General features: G+C 46.5%; 1 protein-coding gene across 23 annotated transcripts in view; it reads right to left on the reverse strand.

The window, feature by feature from the left end:
- The window catches only part of MICAL3 (microtubule associated monooxygenase, calponin and LIM domain containing 3), a 182579-nt gene that overhangs the window by 105302 nt on the left and 57861 nt on the right, over nt 1-19416 (reverse strand). For all 23 annotated transcript variants that reach the window (XM_075602430.1, XM_075602434.1, XM_075602432.1 and 20 more), the window contains exons 2-7: nt 7644-7981; nt 6460-6667; nt 4136-4252; nt 3265-3366; nt 2445-2600; nt 1119-1219 (exon numbers count right to left, since the gene is read on the reverse strand). In XM_075602430.1, the coding sequence (XP_075458545.1) occupies nt 1119-1219; nt 2445-2600; nt 3265-3366; nt 4136-4252; nt 6460-6667; nt 7644-7907 (948 nt within the window). In that variant the 5' untranslated portion in view covers nt 7908-7981. The remainder of the gene's footprint in view (nt 1-1118; nt 1220-2444; nt 2601-3264; nt 3367-4135; nt 4253-6459; nt 6668-7643; nt 7982-19416) is intronic.

A 19416-nucleotide genomic window follows, 5' to 3' on the forward strand; every position in this document is an offset into this window, starting at 1 on the left:
TCATTTGATATTATACACTTCACGTGTACCATGTGAGTCTGTGATGTCCACTCATGCTGCTCCCCAGTCAATAGGGGCTACAAGATACACAGAGATCCATCTTTAGGGCGGATACATTAATGATAAAGTGGTGTGGCGTTGGACAGCAATTCTATACATTATGTTCATTTGCCTTTCATGCTGCATGTTTCAGTAGTATTCCCCCTCACAAATGTCTCTTTAACCATTATACATCTGTAGGGTCCTGCAGAGCTCAGTTGCGATTCTCTCTGCTTCGGGGACACCCTACAGAGCAGGGGTTCTCAACTCCAGCCCCACCCCAACAGGGGAGGTTTTCACGATATCCCTGCTTCAGCATAGGTGGCTGAATATGAGGCTCAGTCTTCAATGGAGTCTCTGATTGAACCTCCTGTGCTCAAGCTCGGATATCCTGAAAACCTGACCTGTTGTGGGGGGTGGGCCTCATTGTCCCCAACGGAAAGGCTATTTTAGCCGTCAGGGCAGGTGGCCATATTTGTCTCCCAAAAAGAATTCTAGCCTGTGAGAATTAAAATCTAATTTACAGATTCAAGATGAAAAACAGAAATAAAAACAGAGAAAAAAAAACCTGGAGCCGCAGTCCAAGTAAGTAGATTTCAGACAAAATGAAAATGGACATTTCCAGTGTTTTTCGTGTGGTTTTAAAATTTTGCTTCACGGTCAGAGGTGGTTTAAACATGCGGAAACCCACAAAACCTATTTCATCACCAACTTCCTTCCTACGCCCACACCCCCATTTATGGATCCCTTATGTGTGTTTTTTTAAGCCACACCCCATCGTATCCACTAGGAGGCAGTTCCGTGCATCCACTACTTCTAAAGGGCAGCAGCACGCCTCCCTTTAATAGACCCCAACATCCAGCTTCAGTGCATATTCTTGCTTCCCTATGGAGGTAATTTGGAAGACTATTTACACCCCCCCCTGCCCCGCCCCCCCCCAACCTTTCTGCCAAGGTGCACCTCATGTCGAAGATTTGACCCCTGTGCTGCCAGGTCAGCGATGGCTTTGCATTAATAAGCAACTTGCCACACCCTTCCCACGGGGAGGAGATGCATCACTGCCGTCCCTACATAGTCACCTGTATGATGACTCCCTTCTCCAGCAGACTTTGCTTCTTGGCAGTCATAACAAAGTAGTGAGTATCATCCTTGTAATACACGATGTTCTCCAAATCAATACCTAGCGAGGAAGAAAAAAAAAAAAAAAAAGCAAAGTGAGTCTGTGCAGAAGAAACGGCCGCTTTTCCCTCCCCAGGGATTATACATGAAGGCGCCAGTGGGGATGTAACAGTAACTCCTGCACTGCCAGCAGCGCTATGTCGCAGCAAGGCGGTTAATATGTTATAGCAGATTACGGTCATGTCCCAATACGTTTAAGACGAAAGAGAAACCCAATGTTTGATTTGGAGGAAAATGGGATGGTCAAAAAAAAGCAATTGCTTTAAAATCTGTAGCGTTTTACAGTCCAACGGAAAGCAAGGAAAATGAGCTGGTTTTATATTCTAAGTTTCCCGTCACGGTGCTGTCCAGCTGCGTTTTAACAGGGGGGGTGGGGGGGGGGAGGAAACCTCACCGGTTGGAAAGATCTTAAAATGATGCAAAAATTGTTAATGTTAGAGGATGTTACACGGGAGAGTGCTTTCACATTACTGGGACGCCTTCATTGTGCGCAGCAGTGTCATCAGCTGACAGACCTAATACGGGACGTCACGATAAGAGTCCTACAGGCAGCAGCCTGAATATTCTAATCGACTAGACTCAGAGGTGGTGCGGTGATCTCTGTATAATGCACATGGCTGGAAGGTGTGCATGGCACACTCTGTATAGTGTACGACAGGAGGAAGGCGTGTGCGGTGCTCTGTATATAGAGCACAACAGGAGGAAGGTGTGTGCGGTGCTCTGTATATAGTGCACAACAGGAGGAAGGCGTGTGCGGTGCTCTGTATATAGTGCACAACAGGAGGAAGGCGTGTGCGGCACGCTCTGTAGAGTGCGCGACAGGAGGAAGGCGTGTGCGGTGCCCTGTGTATAGTGTACATGGCAGGAGGAAGGTGTGTGCGAGGTTGTGTATAGTGTACATGACAGGAGGCAGGCATGTGCGGTAAGAAGTAGCGATTGGTTGTTCTGCGTTTATGAAACCGAGCATTATTATTAAAGATCAGACATTTACACTTGGCTGTGTACAGTAATACACCGCAGCCAGAGAAGCATTGTGCGTGTCACGGAGATCCACTTTGTAACCAAGTATCAGTGTGTGGAATACAATTACACATCCCTCAGGAGGTGAGAAGCCCCCCTATGTTCAAGAGACCAAGTCTGGGTCTGCCACTGACAAGACCGTGGCTAAACCCCCTCCTCCCGAGGACAGACCAATGGCTGAATGTACTCCGCCACGGGACACGAACCTGTAGCCTCCCGTAGATCCTGGAAGAACTTCTGGTTGAAGATGAAGGCCACCCCGCTGATCTCCTCCACTTTGGCCTCGGCCGTCGTGTTGCGGTTAATAAAATTTGCGGTGATGGCAATTGCCAGCTTTCCCCGGAACTCCTTCCGCCGGAAACCTGAGGGAACAGCGATTGCCTCAGCGGAATTCATCACTGCATCTTGGGTCATCTTAAACACATTTTTGCCGACCCCCTAGTCTTTCTCTTTTTCTTTTATTGTGCTGCAATCTTCATACAAGTCTATATTTTTTCAATGGAACCTTTTTTAGCGTCTGAGTAGTGTGTGTTGACTTTGTGGATTGGTGCAGGCGTTTTCCTTTCCAACATACATTAGTGCTTCCTATTCTTGCCAAAAAAATTTTTTTTAACTCCAGATTGGAGCTCTAACACGCTATGCCCCTGTATTCATGGTGTACAACTGCCTTCCATCATAGACTAAGCTCTTCACGGCAAAGAACTCCTACTCTTAAGGCTACTTAAATACCTAACTAGCATTAATCCCTTCACCTGTGGTTTAAAATGGTTTGATTTCCATTTCGAGTCAGCCTTATGCTCAGTGCAACAGTGGTCCTCAAGATTCCCCAACAGGTCAGGTTTTGATATCCCAGTTTCAGCTACAGGTGGCTCACTCTTCGACTGAGCCACCTGTGCTGAAACTGGGACATCCTTAAGACCGGACATATTGGGGGGGGGGGGGGGAAGGTCTTGAGGATTGGACTGTAGCAACCCTGCTATACAACACCAGCGTACACACACACACACACACACCCCGCCCTCTCACCCTCCAGCGTGTTTCTCCTCCCATCAGCGCCGATGATGACGTCAAACTCGTACTCGGACAAGGGGTGAGGTTTGGGGTGAAACTTTGCGTGCCATCCAACCCCTAAAACAAGAAGACACGTTCTTCCATCAGCTCCATATTTGTAGAGCGCGCTGACTCTCTGGGACAGGGGGCTTTGTAGCCTGGCGTTCAGATGCCTGCGAGAGCTTTGCACAGGGAGGAGGAACGTTTGGTGGCCCTGGAGTTCATAGACCACCACCTTCTATTTACAGGCTTCAAATGCAAGGGTTTTAGAAAACCCCTCCCCAGGCACACTACCACGATTTTAAACCAGTTCTAAACTAGTGGCCAAGTGTGTGTATATGGGCATGTTCACATTAAGCTCGGTCATATAGTTTTAAGTAAAACATTTTAAACCACGGGAGGGGGGACCCCATGATGCCCATTGAGAAGGATCGTCCCACCGAGTACGAGACCGTGAGCGGCTGGGGAGCTTTATTCCTTCCATGACCGAGAGGTGACCCCAGTTCTTGCCCCTCCCCTTTATCCTGCTACAGGACACATTAATACACCCACCAGCTGGGATAGTCCTTTTAAATTAGGAACAGGTGACAACCTGGAGTAAAGCAGCTGCTGTGGGAGCACAAAAGGCCGAGTAAGGCACTGCAGACTTTTCCAGGCAGTTAAGGGGTTAACCCAGGGGCAGGCATCTCCAGTCCTCAAGGGCCACCAACAGGCCAGGTGTTCAGCATATCCCTGCTTCAGCGCAGATGGTGCAGTCATTGGCTCAGTCAGAATGACTGCACCACCTGTGACCGTGGGAGCAGCAGAGGGGGGAGGGGGGGAAGAGATGGGGGGGTACTGAACGCACGCTCATTCTCCTGGTCCTCCGGAGGCTCGATCAGACCCTGGAACTCCACATTCAGGTGAATCTCTATTCCGAGGATCAGAGACACCTTGAGCAGGATGAGCTGAAGCTGGCGGATACCTGAGAAGAGGGACAGGGGAGGGGAGAGTTAATGCCAGAGACCCCCACTGTATACATCACGCAGAACTTGACACAGTTACGTCTGACAACAGGCCCCTGCAGAAGAGTGGAGAAAATCATATACCAATAGCTGCCACAAACGAAAATCTGCAGAGTAACAGGTATTTCAACTCACTGCGGCGAGTTAAAATACCTTTTGGTTGGTTGCAGAAATGATGAATGGGGGGGGGGGGGGGCGGGAAAGAGAGAGACACACAAGGCGACAGCAGAACCAGAAAGAAAGACACGGAACAAAGGCAGATCTAACAATAATCATCTTTGGTAGGTTTCAATGTATCAGACAAAAATGCTATATATAGTCACTAGAATTAACAAGTGTCAACGTACACAGGACACGCTGAAATGGAACAAGTGCAGAGATATCCCCTGAATGGGTCAATTGTTGAATCCATTGAAGACTGGTTAGAAACAGGAGGAAATGGTGAAAGGGGAAATCCCACCAAGGAAGAGAGGTAATTAAGGACAGTAGCATGTTCAACGGAGCAGATTAAATCCTATAAATAAAACTGGTAAAACGTACACTTTTTCATTGCAAACATACCCTTTGGGAGGTTTTTACAATCTGAATATAATGTATTTTGGTGATCAGGTAGCAAGTTGTTAAAAGTGGAATTGAATAACCTTTGTTTCGTCAACCAATAACCCCCTCCCCACTAAAGAACCGCTGGCGGCTATTACCAAAGCTGGCCAATAGGTACAGGGCAGGTTCCACGCCAAGATCTTCAGGGACTATGACCCCGGGAACTAATCCAAAGTAAAAAAATAGGCAGATGTCCAACCATTAAAAAAAAAAAAAAAAAAAAAAAAAGCGCCATCAAAAAATATTCCAATAATTTTCCAAAAGTATTCTATTATTCGCCACTTGAAGGTCTAAAGGGGGAAAAACCTGGGCGAGGGGGACGGACCACAACGCAAAAAAGGGAAGGCTTCAAATGAGTCTTATTCCAGGGCCTGATGGCCTAACGCCATGAGATATCGCATGTTCCCCGCCATGAGCCATGCTCGATCACTTGAAGCCCACTTCACTCCACTAGAATAATCCTCTTTCGAAATAAAGAATACAAAAATCTTAGCCGGTTCATTCTTTACGTTGGACAGCCTCCGCCACTTCTCCACCGCGGAAGTTTTCTGCAAGGACGGGGCCCTTTTATAGGATCGGTCGCCGTCTCACAACGTGTAGTAGGCGGCTGCGTGGTAAAATCAACCACTAAACTTACCCCGGGATGGAGGAGTTTCGCCCCGGAGGGGGGGGGGGGGGAAGGGGGGGAGATAGAGAGATGTCGGGGTTTGCAGTGGCGGTTAAAGCATGGCAAAGTAACCTCTGAGATGTAATAGGTGGGTAGGTAGCCTAGAGGCCAGCTAACCCATGGGTTGCCTATTCAAACATATTAAAAAAACATTTATTTCATTACCTTGTATCCTCTGGTTATTCTTACCAAAGCCTTATATTGGGGTCTGGATGAGAGCAACGTCAGGTTGGCGCATGATGTCATAACGCCATTTCCCGCCGTTTAACAGGGTTTAGTGAATAAGGGACCTAGCATCGTTTAACCTAATTAAAGTCTCGGACTTAAAACAGAACCGAAGTTGTAACATGGGTAAATCCTGGGTACCGGTCATTTGGCTTTAGTGAATATGGAGTTCGGATTAATAGTCATTAAATTAGGTCAACGTAATGTTAATGTCGCTAATGGCGCTTAGTGAACCTGGCCCTAAATTGTTTCATACCTCGATCATAACCAATAATCCTATTTACAGTCCCTGTTATCAGAATCGCTGCCAGTAAATTTGATCAAATTCCTTATGCAGTAAATAAGATTGGCCACATTTAAAAGAAGTGTTTATGCCAGAAATCCCTGGGGCACCTGCACTCGTTTGGGCTAAAGCACCGTATGCCATTGCACCACTTAGCAAAAATGGCCAGTAATCTTCTATAAAGATCAAATATGGTATGTCTGTCATCTACTTTATCTGTGAATTTGTTAAATTAATTAAGGATATATATATATATATATATATATATATATATATCTATATCTATATATATATAAAGCCGAAGCCTAGTGGGTATTGTGAAGCACCCTGGGGTGACCACCCACTGTTGCGAAGCCCCCATGTAAAAATGGCGCAGCGCCCGTCCCACTCACTGATGTGATCGATTGCTCCAGCGCAGAACTTCCCATAGAATTTCTTGGCCCCCAGGCCCCGCAGGTCGTGGATGGTAAAAGGCCACAGGTGCAGGACGTTATTTCGGGAGAACTGGTCCCGCTTCTCCACTACCACCACCTTGGCTCCGAGGAGGCAGAGATCTACCGCAGTGCGCAGGCCACACGGTCCCGCGCCAATAATCAGACACTGGAGAAGGTTATGGAGACGCACCACAATTAGAAGCGAGACCGAATTAGAGATGCAATATAAAAAACGTATACAGGTCATGTTAAAGAGTCGTAATAAGTCTACAAATAAATATTTTGCAAAATAAAAAAAAGCAATTAATAAAAAACAAAAAAAGGTAGCCACTCAAAACAAACATTTGCCTGTTTTTTTTCTTAAGTTTTTCCATAACAAACATCAAATAAGAATTAGGCCCATTCGATTATCTGCTGTGAAACCTCATTCCAAGCATTGTTGTATGCCCTTACCATATTAGTCTCTACCACCTTTGTTTGTAACCTATTCCATTAATCCACCACCTCTGTGATGTACTTCCAAATTTTTCCTGAGCCTCACCACCCTCCTTCACAGCATGGACCTTGTCCAAGCTTTTTAATGTGATGATTCTGAGAAGACTACCCCTTTAGCCCCTACATTGGCTTTTAAAAACGTCAGCAGACTTGCAGGTAACAGATGCCAGACAAATCAGGAAAGAGAAAAGGGAAGTGTTCAACTCATCGCTTCATTAACAAAAGGCCTGGGGGAGTGCGTTAACAAAAGGCCTGGGGGAGTATGTTAACAAAAGGCCTGGGGGAGCGTGTTAACAAAAGGCCTGGGGGAGCGTGTTAACAAAAGGCCTGGGGGAGCGTGTTAACAAAAGGCCTGGGGGAGTGTGTTAACAAAAGGCCGGGGGGGGGGGGAGAGAGAGTGTGTTGCAAAAAGGCCTGGGGGAGTGTGTTGCAAAAAGGCCTGGGGGAGTGTGTTGCAAGAGGCCTGCTTCCCGATTTACCCACCCACAATATTGAAAATGACTAGGTATTTTAAGCACTAAACACCCAGTGTTTTTTGGTGAACTCAGCCAATAAATAAACTTTGCAAAGCAATTTAAAACCAAGAAACTAAATGCAGCAGTGTCCGCGGGACGTGGCCCGGTATTTGAATGGTTGATGTTGCACACCTTGGTGTTGGGACAGGCTTTGCCCTTCTTGTAGTCTTTGTGACACGCCCTCTTGTCCAGCTTGGCCCACAGAGCTTTGGCCTTCCAGTAGTTCAGCTTGGACTTCAGCTTGTGGTAGAAAGAGCGGTACTCCCGGGGTTTCAGCTCCAAATAGTCACACAGTTCCTGGAAGCTCTTCAGGGTCACCTTGCACGTGGTGGCCTGGACAAAGCGGTCAAACAGGACGTGGGCCTGGTTGACCTTGTTATTGCAACTCTCCTCCATGGCTCAGGCCGGGCCCCCACCCGCCTGAGATCCTGGACGGGGAGAGGCTCCTCTATGGGGTCAGCATCGCTAACCTACAGGGAACAGAGGAAGTGAAACATTGTTACACATAAAAATAAAAAAAAAACAGGTGATAGACATCACTCAAAAGTAGTAACAGATTATAGTGCAGGGTGCAGCGGAACCTAGGGGACCCCAATTCCCCTAAAACCATATACAAACACACAAATGTCCCAGCACTCACTGTCTGAAAGAAAAAGCTCAACCAGCGCTTGTCACAAGCAGGCGTACGGAAGAGACTTGATACAGATAAGGACGGTTTGCCTTTTGCTTTGCTCTTTATTGCCTCTGTTTTGGGACTCCTGTTGCTTCAGGATTACAGTTAGCTTCAGCTTCTGTGTGTGTTTAAGTGAACACACAGTTGATTATATTGAAGGACAGGGCTGGATTTTGTGCTGTGGAGAGAGGATATAGGGAAGTACCTCTTGGTCCCTTTGGACCAGAGGGAATGGGTCTGAAGAAGAGGTTCCAACCTCGAAACGATCGTTGCCCCCCATACATACCCTCCTCCCTTTATTGTGTTTTTTATCCCTCATTGTGTGTTGTCACTTCTTTTCCCCACTCCCCTTCCCTGAGACTTTGCTTCCAATGTGGTACACAACTCCAAGTCATTTTTTTCTTGTGTATACATTAAATTCATTTAGTATTTTGGACATAATCCTCTAGTTGAGCTTTTTCTTTCAGACAGTGAGTGCTGGGACATTTGTGTGCCATTGTTACACAATCGCTAACCTCCTGTATCAGAAACAACTCACGGTTGGGAGATCAACCAATTACAACGCTCCATACAGCAAACGCATCCCACACAGAACTCTCAGACATGCAGCGCCTGGATTGGTCCAGGCTGTTGTCATGGATACACCAACCCTCAGAGTAAGGTCATGAACTCTTTAAATGTTCCATTCACCCACATTTCATGGGGGAGCACAGCTCCTATTTTTAAAAAAAAGGTCCAACATGAACATTGGGGCTTTAACCCTAATGGGTTGCTGGTCCCTCTGGCAACAAAGGGTTAAAAAAAATAAAAAAATGTTTTAATAACCTTTGCTGTGAATGAGATGCACGGATAAAATCAGGAGCCCTGGCAGTCACAATACATCATCCACCTCACTTCCACGCATCCCGGGAGCAAGACAGACTATTGATTATATATAGTATTGAACCCATTAAACATCACGCCCATTAGCTCACTTAGGTTCTGGGGAGGGGATCCCTTTGAACTCACAATTAAAAAGTGCAGTTGCCCTAGTATGAATAATAAATATATATATATATAAAATAAATAATATACATACATTTCCACATATTGTACAATTACAGAACATGTTCGCCTCTTTTTTCCTGCTTGTGGTTTTAGTGGTGCAGTTCCACTTACCAAAAATGTAACCTATAAAGTGCCACACACCTTGCTGACCGAAGCCTTTTTAAAAACAAACCCTGAATAGGATAAGCCATTTTTTTTTTAATAATAATAATAATACATTTTTGATAAATTAGTAAATTAAAAAAGCAGCAAATCTGAGGGAAGGAGGCTATTTTATTATTGCGTTACTATAATGTGATCAGATTTCTGCCCTTTCGGCACAGTCGGGGAGAAACTAGGAAAGGGGAAGCAGGTGCGTCAGGACAAACAAACAAAAACACTACATTTACAATAATTACCACATTTCAAAATGGATAAAAAAATAAAAATAAAGTTTTGTTAAAACTGGTCATCTACATTAAAACCACTAAACCAAGGGTTCTCCACTCCAGTCCTCAGGGTCCAGCAAACAGGTCTCCAGGATCTCTGCTTCAGCACAGGTGGCTCGAGCCTGTTCTGAAGCAGGGATATCCTGAAAACCTGACCTGTTGGTGGCCTTGAGGACTGGCGAGGAGAACCTCTGTACTAAACCCAACCCAGTTATTGGTTTACTTGGGTCCTTCCCAGAGCTGCCGCTTGATATATTTTAGTGTAAACCCAGCAGCGGTTAAGCCAGCATCCTTGTGCAGCCGCAGGTCTCTCCTCCTAGAACTGGATATTACTTTACAGGGTTACCCCATCACACCCTAGACAAACTCTGGGGGCACCAAAAGCCAGCTCTTTACATGTCCCACGGCTCCTGAAAAAGTGCAGCCCCAAAGGAGGTGTGCGCGCAAACCCAACTTGTGTGTCCCATCAGATAATATAGCTCGATTAAAGTGTAAAACAGCCTGATCCTACACAGCCGGCTGCCTCTGTACAAGGTTATTTTGGCAGAGAATCAGACAGACATTCGGAAAGGGAAATAAAGTCTAACAGAACTGACTCCTAACAAAACATTTAGGATGTCAAGAGATGACTCCCCCCGCCCCCCCATTACGCGGCCCTTACTGTCTCGTTTTCATCGTGGGCACACACCCAAGAAATACGCCAATACTTTCCTCTTGCCAATGGGATACAGTGATGTCAATCTCACAAATTTTAGATTAGTGTAAATGTAATTTCAAAAAAAAATTTAATATACGAAGAAAAGACAAGTTAATTCATGGTTAGAGTGCAAGCTCCAGGAACAAATCTGCCTGAAGGGACCTTCGTGGTGCTGAAAGTTGGCACTGTAACCACAAGTTAGCCATTTAAAAAAATTAAAAATAAATAAAAGGAAGGTGTAACCCCACCACCTAAAGGGTTACCAATATGGCTATTGTATGCTTGGCCCCAGCCTGGGTTGCTATGGGGATCCAGGCATTCCACAAGGGCATTTTAGGAGGAACTATTCTAGAAGGTTAGGTTCCAGGAGGACATGAGGAGAGGAGCCTCGGGGAGAGTAGATCAGTAATGTTTCTACAGTAATAGTACAGACCAGGCCCCCTTGATTATTATGTTGCAGATGGGTACAGTGCCCGTTAAGTTAGGATCCCTGAAAGAAGGAATGGAATCTAGAAGTAGTAATAAGGAATACAGCACGCCATAGTAGCAGTGCGCAAACTGGGGGGCGGGCCGGGTGCCGAGGCCCCGCTCTCTTCCCCCAAGGCATTTAGATCGCATGAGGGCTCTGCAATTTCACGTCTCTTCGGCGTCAAATGCCGCAGCGGGGTCACGTGATGTCATGTGTCCCTTGCGGCGTCCTTTGACGCCGGAGAGCAGGTAAGGGAGGGGGGGGACGCGCAACAGGGAAAGATTTCACACCCCTGCCAGAGGGCCTCAGAAAAGATGGCTCCCGGAGGATCAGTATTATGCCTCATCAGTCTGTATGGAAGTAGCAGTTTCCAAACAGGCAAAAGTTATTGGGTCAAGCAAGAACCATCAGGATTCCCATAGGGGCCCAGAGTGCTCTGATCAACACAGATGACAGTCCCAAAGCAAACAGGGGGTACCGGGTCCCATATTTACTCAGAGCAACCAAGTCCAAATACCTTCATTGAAGTGTTAAGATTGGGCACTAATGGAACTGTGTTCATGTATGTCTGTTATACACATTAATAACGTACTGTATTTTATGAGCGGTCCCTGTCCATGAGGACACAAATAAATTGCTGTTGTACTATAATAATAAGTTTGTTCTTGTATAGCGCTGCTATTTTTTTACATAGCACTTTACAGAGACATTTTGCAGACACAGGTCCCTGCCCCGTGGAGCTCACAATCTATGGTTTTTGGTGCCTGAGGCACAGGGAGATAAAGTGACTTGCCCAAGGTCACAAGGACCTGACACCGGGAATTGAACCAGGTTCCCCTGCTTACAACTCAGTACCAGAGTCGGTGTCTTTATTCACGGAGCCGCTCCTTCTCCTACAAAAGTCCCTGGCGCCCATTATTCTATAACCTTGCTACCTAAAATCGCCCAGCCACCTGAATCCAGCCAGAGTCAAGGTAACCCATGCAGGCAGTCTGGCAACGAGCCAGAGAGTCAGCTGTCAGCGCGGGAGCCCCAGACCTCGTGCTTCCATATATTAGTGAACAGGCTGCACGGGGGGAAGAGCCATTGCTGCTCTCCCCCTCTCTGACTTGTTATTAAGACCGCATTTGGTTAAGGGATATAGGGATTACCTACCTATCCCGTCCACACCGGTATTAGCCTGTACTTAACAGCCTGTCCCTTTCTAGTAAGACAATATTGGCAGGCTGAATGTTTTGAGGCCAGAGGATCAGTCATATATATCAGGGCTTGTGTGTCTCTATTATCTGATCCACCACTACTATCCTCCTGCCCCAGGATATCCTGATATTATCCTGGACAGATATACAGCTCTACAATCAGTGCTCCAATAGGACCACAGCCAAGTATTATTTATGTAGGATTATCCCACCTAGTCTTAAATTATCTAAACTTCCCAAGGAGCCCATCATGCCAATATTATGAGCCTCATCCATTCACAAGTTCTTACTCTTTTCACCAGAGATTGCCACACATGGATCCAGCACCAATTATTTCCTGGTAGAATTTTATAGGGTTACAAAAAAAGGTATCACTGCTACCTTACGGGGCAACACGGGAGCAGCCTCTATTTTGGTCACATTACAATGTATGAATAATTATAAATTAACCAGTTTTAAAAAGACTGTGTAAGTATTGATCTGCACAGATATGGGATCCATGCTGCATTCATTTCCTACCCCCTGCCAATACCAAAGTGAAGTAAGGTCAGTGGCCAGTTTAATAGGTCAAAAAAGAGCAATTAAGATTGATTTTTTTTTGGGGGGGGGGGGGGGGGAGGAGACGTGGCAACTTGTCTACATTTTTTTTTTTATACGCAATGTTTTGTGTACAAAAGTTGAGGGTTTCTACAATCTTTGCCCAATGTCTTTTGGCAATATAGCACGGCCAGACCCAGGTTAAATGTTTTTGTCAGACTAATGGCTTCATAATTACGGAGCAAACAGATAAACAGAAGTAGCAGAAATGCTTGGATTCAGTGTACATGGGGAATTTAAAAAACAAAATTCTTCCATAGGATATATACAAGCAGAATAGTTACTTTAAGGTTGATGAATCTAAAAATTCCTAAGATAATTACACACACCCTGAACTTTAAGTTAAAAGCCGTTTAAAGGGTGCAGTATAACAGAGCTACGCGGCTCGCGTCAGCTCCAGTGTTGCATACCATGTGGTCTTGCATTTGGGACGCAGAGTGAAGAGTCCAGAGACGCAGCGAACAGAACCAAAGAGCCCGCAGCAGCCATTTCTCCTCCAGCTCATGAAATAATATTCAGGCACAAAGTAGCAGGCAGTCCCCTTCATACGGCACTCCAACAGCAGAACTTGCCACCTCCCACTGATATCCAGGCACATTATTATTATTATTATCAGTGGTTGACAAATCACCAAAAAATCTACTCGCCACACAAAAAAATCTACTCGCCACCTAGTACTAAACGTGTGCTGCTTGGGCCAATATTTAGTCGCCCGGGGGTTAAATCCACTCGCCCGGGGCGAGCAAATGTATAGGTTTGTCGAACACTGATTATTATATATTCAGGTACGCAGTGCTTTACCATTTTTACAATACAGGGAATATTATTACAGTGGAATAAATGCATCAAGCACAACATTGGGAGAAAGCAGAGACTAAAGATATACAGTAGGAGTACAGTATGGACGTGCATTGGTACAGTGAGAGTATACTGTGGTCTAACCGAGTTTTCAGGTTAGATGTGAAAGAATGACCTGCACAGTTGGGGAAATACTGAAGCATTGTAATGTGGGAGGGTCACAAGCTTTAAATGGCTAACTAGTGGTCCTGAAATCTTACAAGTCTCTTGTACCAAAGTCCCTTCAGCAAAGCTGCAATTATCCTGTAACATCAGTTTGCCATTGAATGCATCACCTGTACCCTACACCAATTAATTTCTCCGTAAAACACTGTGCCGCCATCCACACAGAGGGAGATGAAAGTAAACAGCAGCAGGCCGCTTGATACGTTAATTTACACACCAATAAAATTTTTACAGGATTTCACATTTAAAGTAGATAAGAAACTAGGTAAAATATATTTTTTTTTTTTTGTCAAAAATGTAAGTGGGAAAAGAAGAATTTGCAGCAGTTTCCTTTTAAAGATTAACAGACTGCACAAAAAAAAAAAAAAAAAACAATGCTTCACGGGGGGGGGGGGGGGAGGGGCGAGAGGGGGGGTTACACACACACACACACACACACACACACACACACACACGAGGTTAGAGGAAACAAGGGGGCACAGGAGGTGTGGGCAGACTTGTCCCAACAGGCATGCACATGGCCAGCCTGGTCTCATGCCAACCTAAATTAACCACCCCTGTGCAGGACAGAACCTGGCAAACCACTTCTGCGCTGACCTTTGGAGTGGTATCTATAGCTTTCAATTAACCATGACATAAGCAATTCTGCACACAAAAAATGTGGGTGTGGCCCCACCTTTGCATGTTGCGTTTATTTCATGGTCCGGGTTAAAGAGACCTTTACCATCCCAGTTGCTGTTCATTGCAAAAGCCTGGTGAAGCTCAGAATATACCAATACAGGGAATGATGAGCACACTTCAGACAGACGGTGCAATGCAGCAGTGCTAGGAGGGAGTAATATACTAGGTAACGTGTACATTAAATATCCAGATAACGGTAACGGTTATCTGTGAAGGGGTAACGTTAGCAGCCACTACAAGCTGAGCCTCACCCCCTGCGATCCTGGACAGCGCTGAAGAGAAACTCCAGTTAATAAGCAGAGTCTGCAGGATGTCTGTGTACAGTGAGTGACGGGAAGTCACAGAGGGGGGGGGAGGGCGGGGAGGGGGAGAAAGAGGACCATCCTTGGGGGACACATTCCTGACTGGCCGTTTCCCCAGTAATCTCCTTAATGGACGTGGATACAGACTCCTTAGTGGTGGGTGATTTAATGGGTTAACCCCATGCACCGGCTTTCTTCATAATAGAACATGTCCTTGGGGCAGAGACCGCCACAACTGCAGCACACCAATCCACCGAGACCCTTTACCATAATCACCGCCGGCGGGGTCTCGGTGAGGAGCTGTGCCGGCTTATTGGTCAACGCAAGATTTTCTTTGAGAAACGGTCTACGCTTCTGCCTCGTCATCCTAACACCACGCCACGCCGCGCCGCCACGTTCCCCGGCAGTTTGAAACCACAGGGAGTTATAAATATTTTCACTTGTGACTAGTTCAGGAAATGTGGGGATACAAGATCTTACGATCGAGTGAGCGCCTGCTGTGAAGGCTTCAGAACACGTTACTTAGAACACGTTACTTAGAACACGTTACTTAGAACACGTTACTCAGAACACGCTACTTAGAACACGCAAAGACCATTTACCAATAAAACACTTGTACTTTTGGGTTTTTGTATAAAACAAATACAGGCGGGCCCTGCTTCTCGGCAATCCCCCAATACCGCGGTACCGAGAAGGGGGCCGCCATGTCTGCGCATAAGCCGAAAAATCGGCAATTCCACCTTTCGGCGATTTTCGCTTTGCGGCAGCGTCAGGGAACGTAACCCACCGTACAAGCGGGGCCCGCCTATACAGCAAATCAAGATCCCACTTGTGAGCACTTTCACGTGTCTCAGACAGGTCCACAACCCTGTCATTCCCCATTATCTCTTAGCATGCAAGGCTTCCACTGTACCCAAGGATTCTGGGTAAGGACATGTAGATTAGCACAGTGTCACACTTTGCTTCTCGTCCATTTTAACATGGATCCCATGAGCTTATGCCTGCCGTATTAGTTTTTCAGCACAGCATGGGTTAAAGTGCAGAGCCAGTAAATCCCCAGACATTTGGACCTTTGGGGTCTCAGTGTGAGGATGGTTACTGGATTTTCAACGTGAAGCCGAGAGTGGCTACAACCAAAGTTAATGAAGGGAAGTAAAAAGCAGCAACAAAAAACAAAACCCTACTCCGTATAGTAAACAAACAAACAAATATATACATACAAAACGAGGTGTCATAACCTCCCCATCACACGCTGATCAAAATCAGTCATCCATTGTCAAGCTACCACAACTCGCGGAAGGTTCTACGGGTCAGCCAATGGGAGGTGGGCAATGTACAGCTCCTCGGCTCGCAGGTATAAATAGGTACAATAAACAGGACACAAAACAAGGTACAGTACTTAGAGCTGGAGTATAAAAAAGGCAGGTTAGAGAATGCAGACGTTTTCACGAGACCCACTAAATATTTTCCATTATTAGGAAAAATAATTTGGGTCGGGCCGGAACCAGGAAAGAAAGCTGGAGAGGACGCTGTAACGAGAAGCCCTGGTACATATATTGTACCAGCTGAGTTCACACCTTGCAGGCAAGATATACTTGCATACACCAGAGAGGTTTGCGTGGGAAGCAGACGTCGCTGGTTTGACGCTTCTAATAAGGCTGCAAATAAAAAAAATACAGATCTCAAAATATGTAACCGACTCCTATTCTCTGTGTATCTGCCCTGCAGGTGTGTTACATGGTAACTGCACATTCACGGAGCAGCCAGGCTCAAAGCCAAGAACAGCCCAGGTAACGTCAGCATTGAAGGGGCAGTGCCACACAAATTAATTTTATTTATTTATATATATCTATATCTATATATGGGACTCCTCAAAGCAATCTCAAAGGGCACAACCGTTTGAAAACTACAGAGCAGCAACCAATAAAGTGAAACTGTCCTGTAAAAAAAAAACAACAAGCACCCACTCCAAAATGCACAAGTTATAGGAGTGAAGCCTGGGTGATTTTTTGTGAAAGACCAAAAAAAAAATCAAAAAAAAAATCAAATATGAATTTTACTGCACATTTCCATTTAATCTGGAATGACACAATGACACAATGTTGTGAGGAGAAAGAATGTGAATGCTGACAGAACGCTCTCCTGCACAGTACCTGCCACACAGAGGGAAAGACTGTTTGGCAGATGTTGTGTGTATGCAAAATATTACACACGAGTGTTATAAATAGCTCCCAGATCTGTATAGGGGGGGCAGAGAGGAGCAAGAGAGGGCTTCCCAGCTTATAAACACACCGCCGGCTCATGATAAAGATTCTAGGTGTGGGAATACTGTACGTTGCATCCCAGTTTACACGCTAATCGGGAATATCCATGATGCTACGGTCTGCCTGAAGGAACCCACACGGCAGAGCCCGGCGTGATCCGCGTGATCCGAACTGGAAGTGAAGGGGAGGAGGAGGTTTTGTCATTTCTAAACATGCCCTTGTGCGGGAGGATCCCATGAGACGTTTAAGTGTTATGTCTCACACCTCCCCACGTAATCAAAGCAGTCATATTGTGTAACGAGGCGTATACAGGCTGGACACTTTATATCTGCCTGATCTGGGCCCTCACAGTTTATTCCTACAGTCCTAATATGCCCGACGTCAACACAGAGACTGCAGCAGTGACCCCCTAACCCCGGACACCGCGCTCTGGCAGCGAACCAGGGACATGCAAGTTAATGGATTTTCCACAACGAGTTCCGGCCCTGAAAAGCTTACAATCTAATTTTGTTGCTGTCGCCGTCACTATAAGTCCAGGTCCCCGCTGGCTACTGCAGCGCCCGCTGTTGGGGACCTGCAGGGACAATAGCCGCTGCACAATGGGACCGGGACCGCTGCGAGGGGGGGGGGGCGGCGCTGCGCTCTGCTGACAGTGACTCCTGCTCGCAAGAGAATTGTGATCAGGAGTCGCGACAGAGCGCTAAGCCACGCCCACCGGCGGGTCAGCCAACGGGGGCGAACCTGCCGGGTGACGCCACGGTCGCGCCCCCGTAACGCGCCTCCCCCCCTTGTCTTTTGGTCTGCAGCTCCATGCAAACATGGGGAATCGGCTGCACGCGCAGCCAGCCTCGCTGACGCGCATGCAGCGCAGGTACTGTGGCTGCAGCCTTAGGCCTCGGGCATGGTCAGTGCTTAGGCACTGACCCGTGCTGAGGCGCGCTGCTGCTCGGCAGTGAGCCCCCGCAGCCGCAATGAGAGCAGCTTTAGCAGGGGCTCGCGTACACTTCCGCAAGCGTGCGAAAGCGTGAGTCTTAAGAAAATTTTAGTTTTGGCCGGACCAGCTCCGTGACGTCACAGCCCCCCCCCCCCCCCCCCCGACGGCACGCAGTCCAAGGCCAGGAAAAGCACCCGCTTTCCCTCAGCCTCAGCGCGCCTCTGCCCGGTTGGATTCACCCTGGACGCAGCCTTTGTGTGGGTGAAGTGTTAAAGCTGCAGTTCAAGCAATATCCTACAAGTTTGTGTTTTTTGTTTTTTTTGTAGAAAATCAGTTCTGTACTATTAGAAAATACTTGTAGCATTTTTTTTTTTTTTTTTTAATCTAAAATTTTTAATGTATTATAATGTAACACACATTTTGTTTCTATAGCAACTATTTACAAAGTCACATTCCCTTCTTCTGAAACAAGCTCTGGCACACACCCTTTTTGAATCCTGCCCTCTCTCTAGCAGTGCAACTATTGTATCTAGTGACTGCCTGATCACATGATCTTCCCCACAAAACTTTGCATCTTTGATCCTCTTCTGCTGCACTGACGGCCATTTCATGAACCCCCGAGCCAAATCTTCACCGATCGATCACAGGAGAACGGATCAATAGGCAACTTAGATAATGAGTTGTGAGTGTGTAGAATGAATTCATGCACATATTGGATGGAGTTTATTTGTTTAATAGCAGCTTGGACTGCCACTTTAAACACAGGGAGAATATTTTTAAAATAAAACACAAATTTGGGAGGCCAACAAATAGAGATCATAAATCATTACTTCCCAGGGTTCCCAATGTATTGGACCCAACAGTGATTACCATCCAGTCAAGTAATCACTCGCACAATATACTCTCAAATTACACAAGATTTAGTGTGAGAGTTATAACACCCAGGCTGATGTATGCATTGTATAAACAGCAGAGAGGAGCATTATGCAGCTGTATTCCTAGCAGGATCTTCAGACAAAAACGCTCTTTCAGACGATGCATTATTTACACATGCACACGGAGGCATTTACGGGGGGGGGGGGGGGGGGAGGAGAGAAATTACCACCAATTCAGTGGCAGTGGAGCCCACAACTATGCAAAGCAATGAATGAATCCCAGCCCTGCAGATGTAATGTTCGCCAAGTCACCCTCTCTCGCTCTGCCACATGTCTGAGCTGAAACCCGTTCTCCCACTTCAGGGGGCAGCACTTCAACCCCAGTGATCACAGCAACAAACTGCAAACCTCAACACGGCAAAGCGATGCATTGCTGAGCCCCCTGGAAGTGAAGCGTTAAGACCACACCTCTACCAGCCAATGAGCTCATCACATCTGCGTCAACTTGTTCCATGCTAAAGTTATGCAGAATATCCCTGCAGCAGAGATACAGTGACACAGAGTACCAGCATAAGGCCCGGGCCATAGAAGGGTGAGGCGATCCGAGCCACGTTGACGCTGAGGCTCGCCTGCTGAAATCTGGGCGATTTCATGCCCATACAGGCGAGCCAGCGGGCGCGATCGGAGCCGGGGGGAGGTGGTTTGAGGCGGGGCAG

Source organism: Ascaphus truei, chromosome 5 (assembly GCF_040206685.1).
Source record: "Ascaphus truei isolate aAscTru1 chromosome 5, aAscTru1.hap1, whole genome shotgun sequence".
Taxonomy (NCBI): domain Eukaryota; kingdom Metazoa; phylum Chordata; class Amphibia; order Anura; family Ascaphidae; genus Ascaphus; species Ascaphus truei.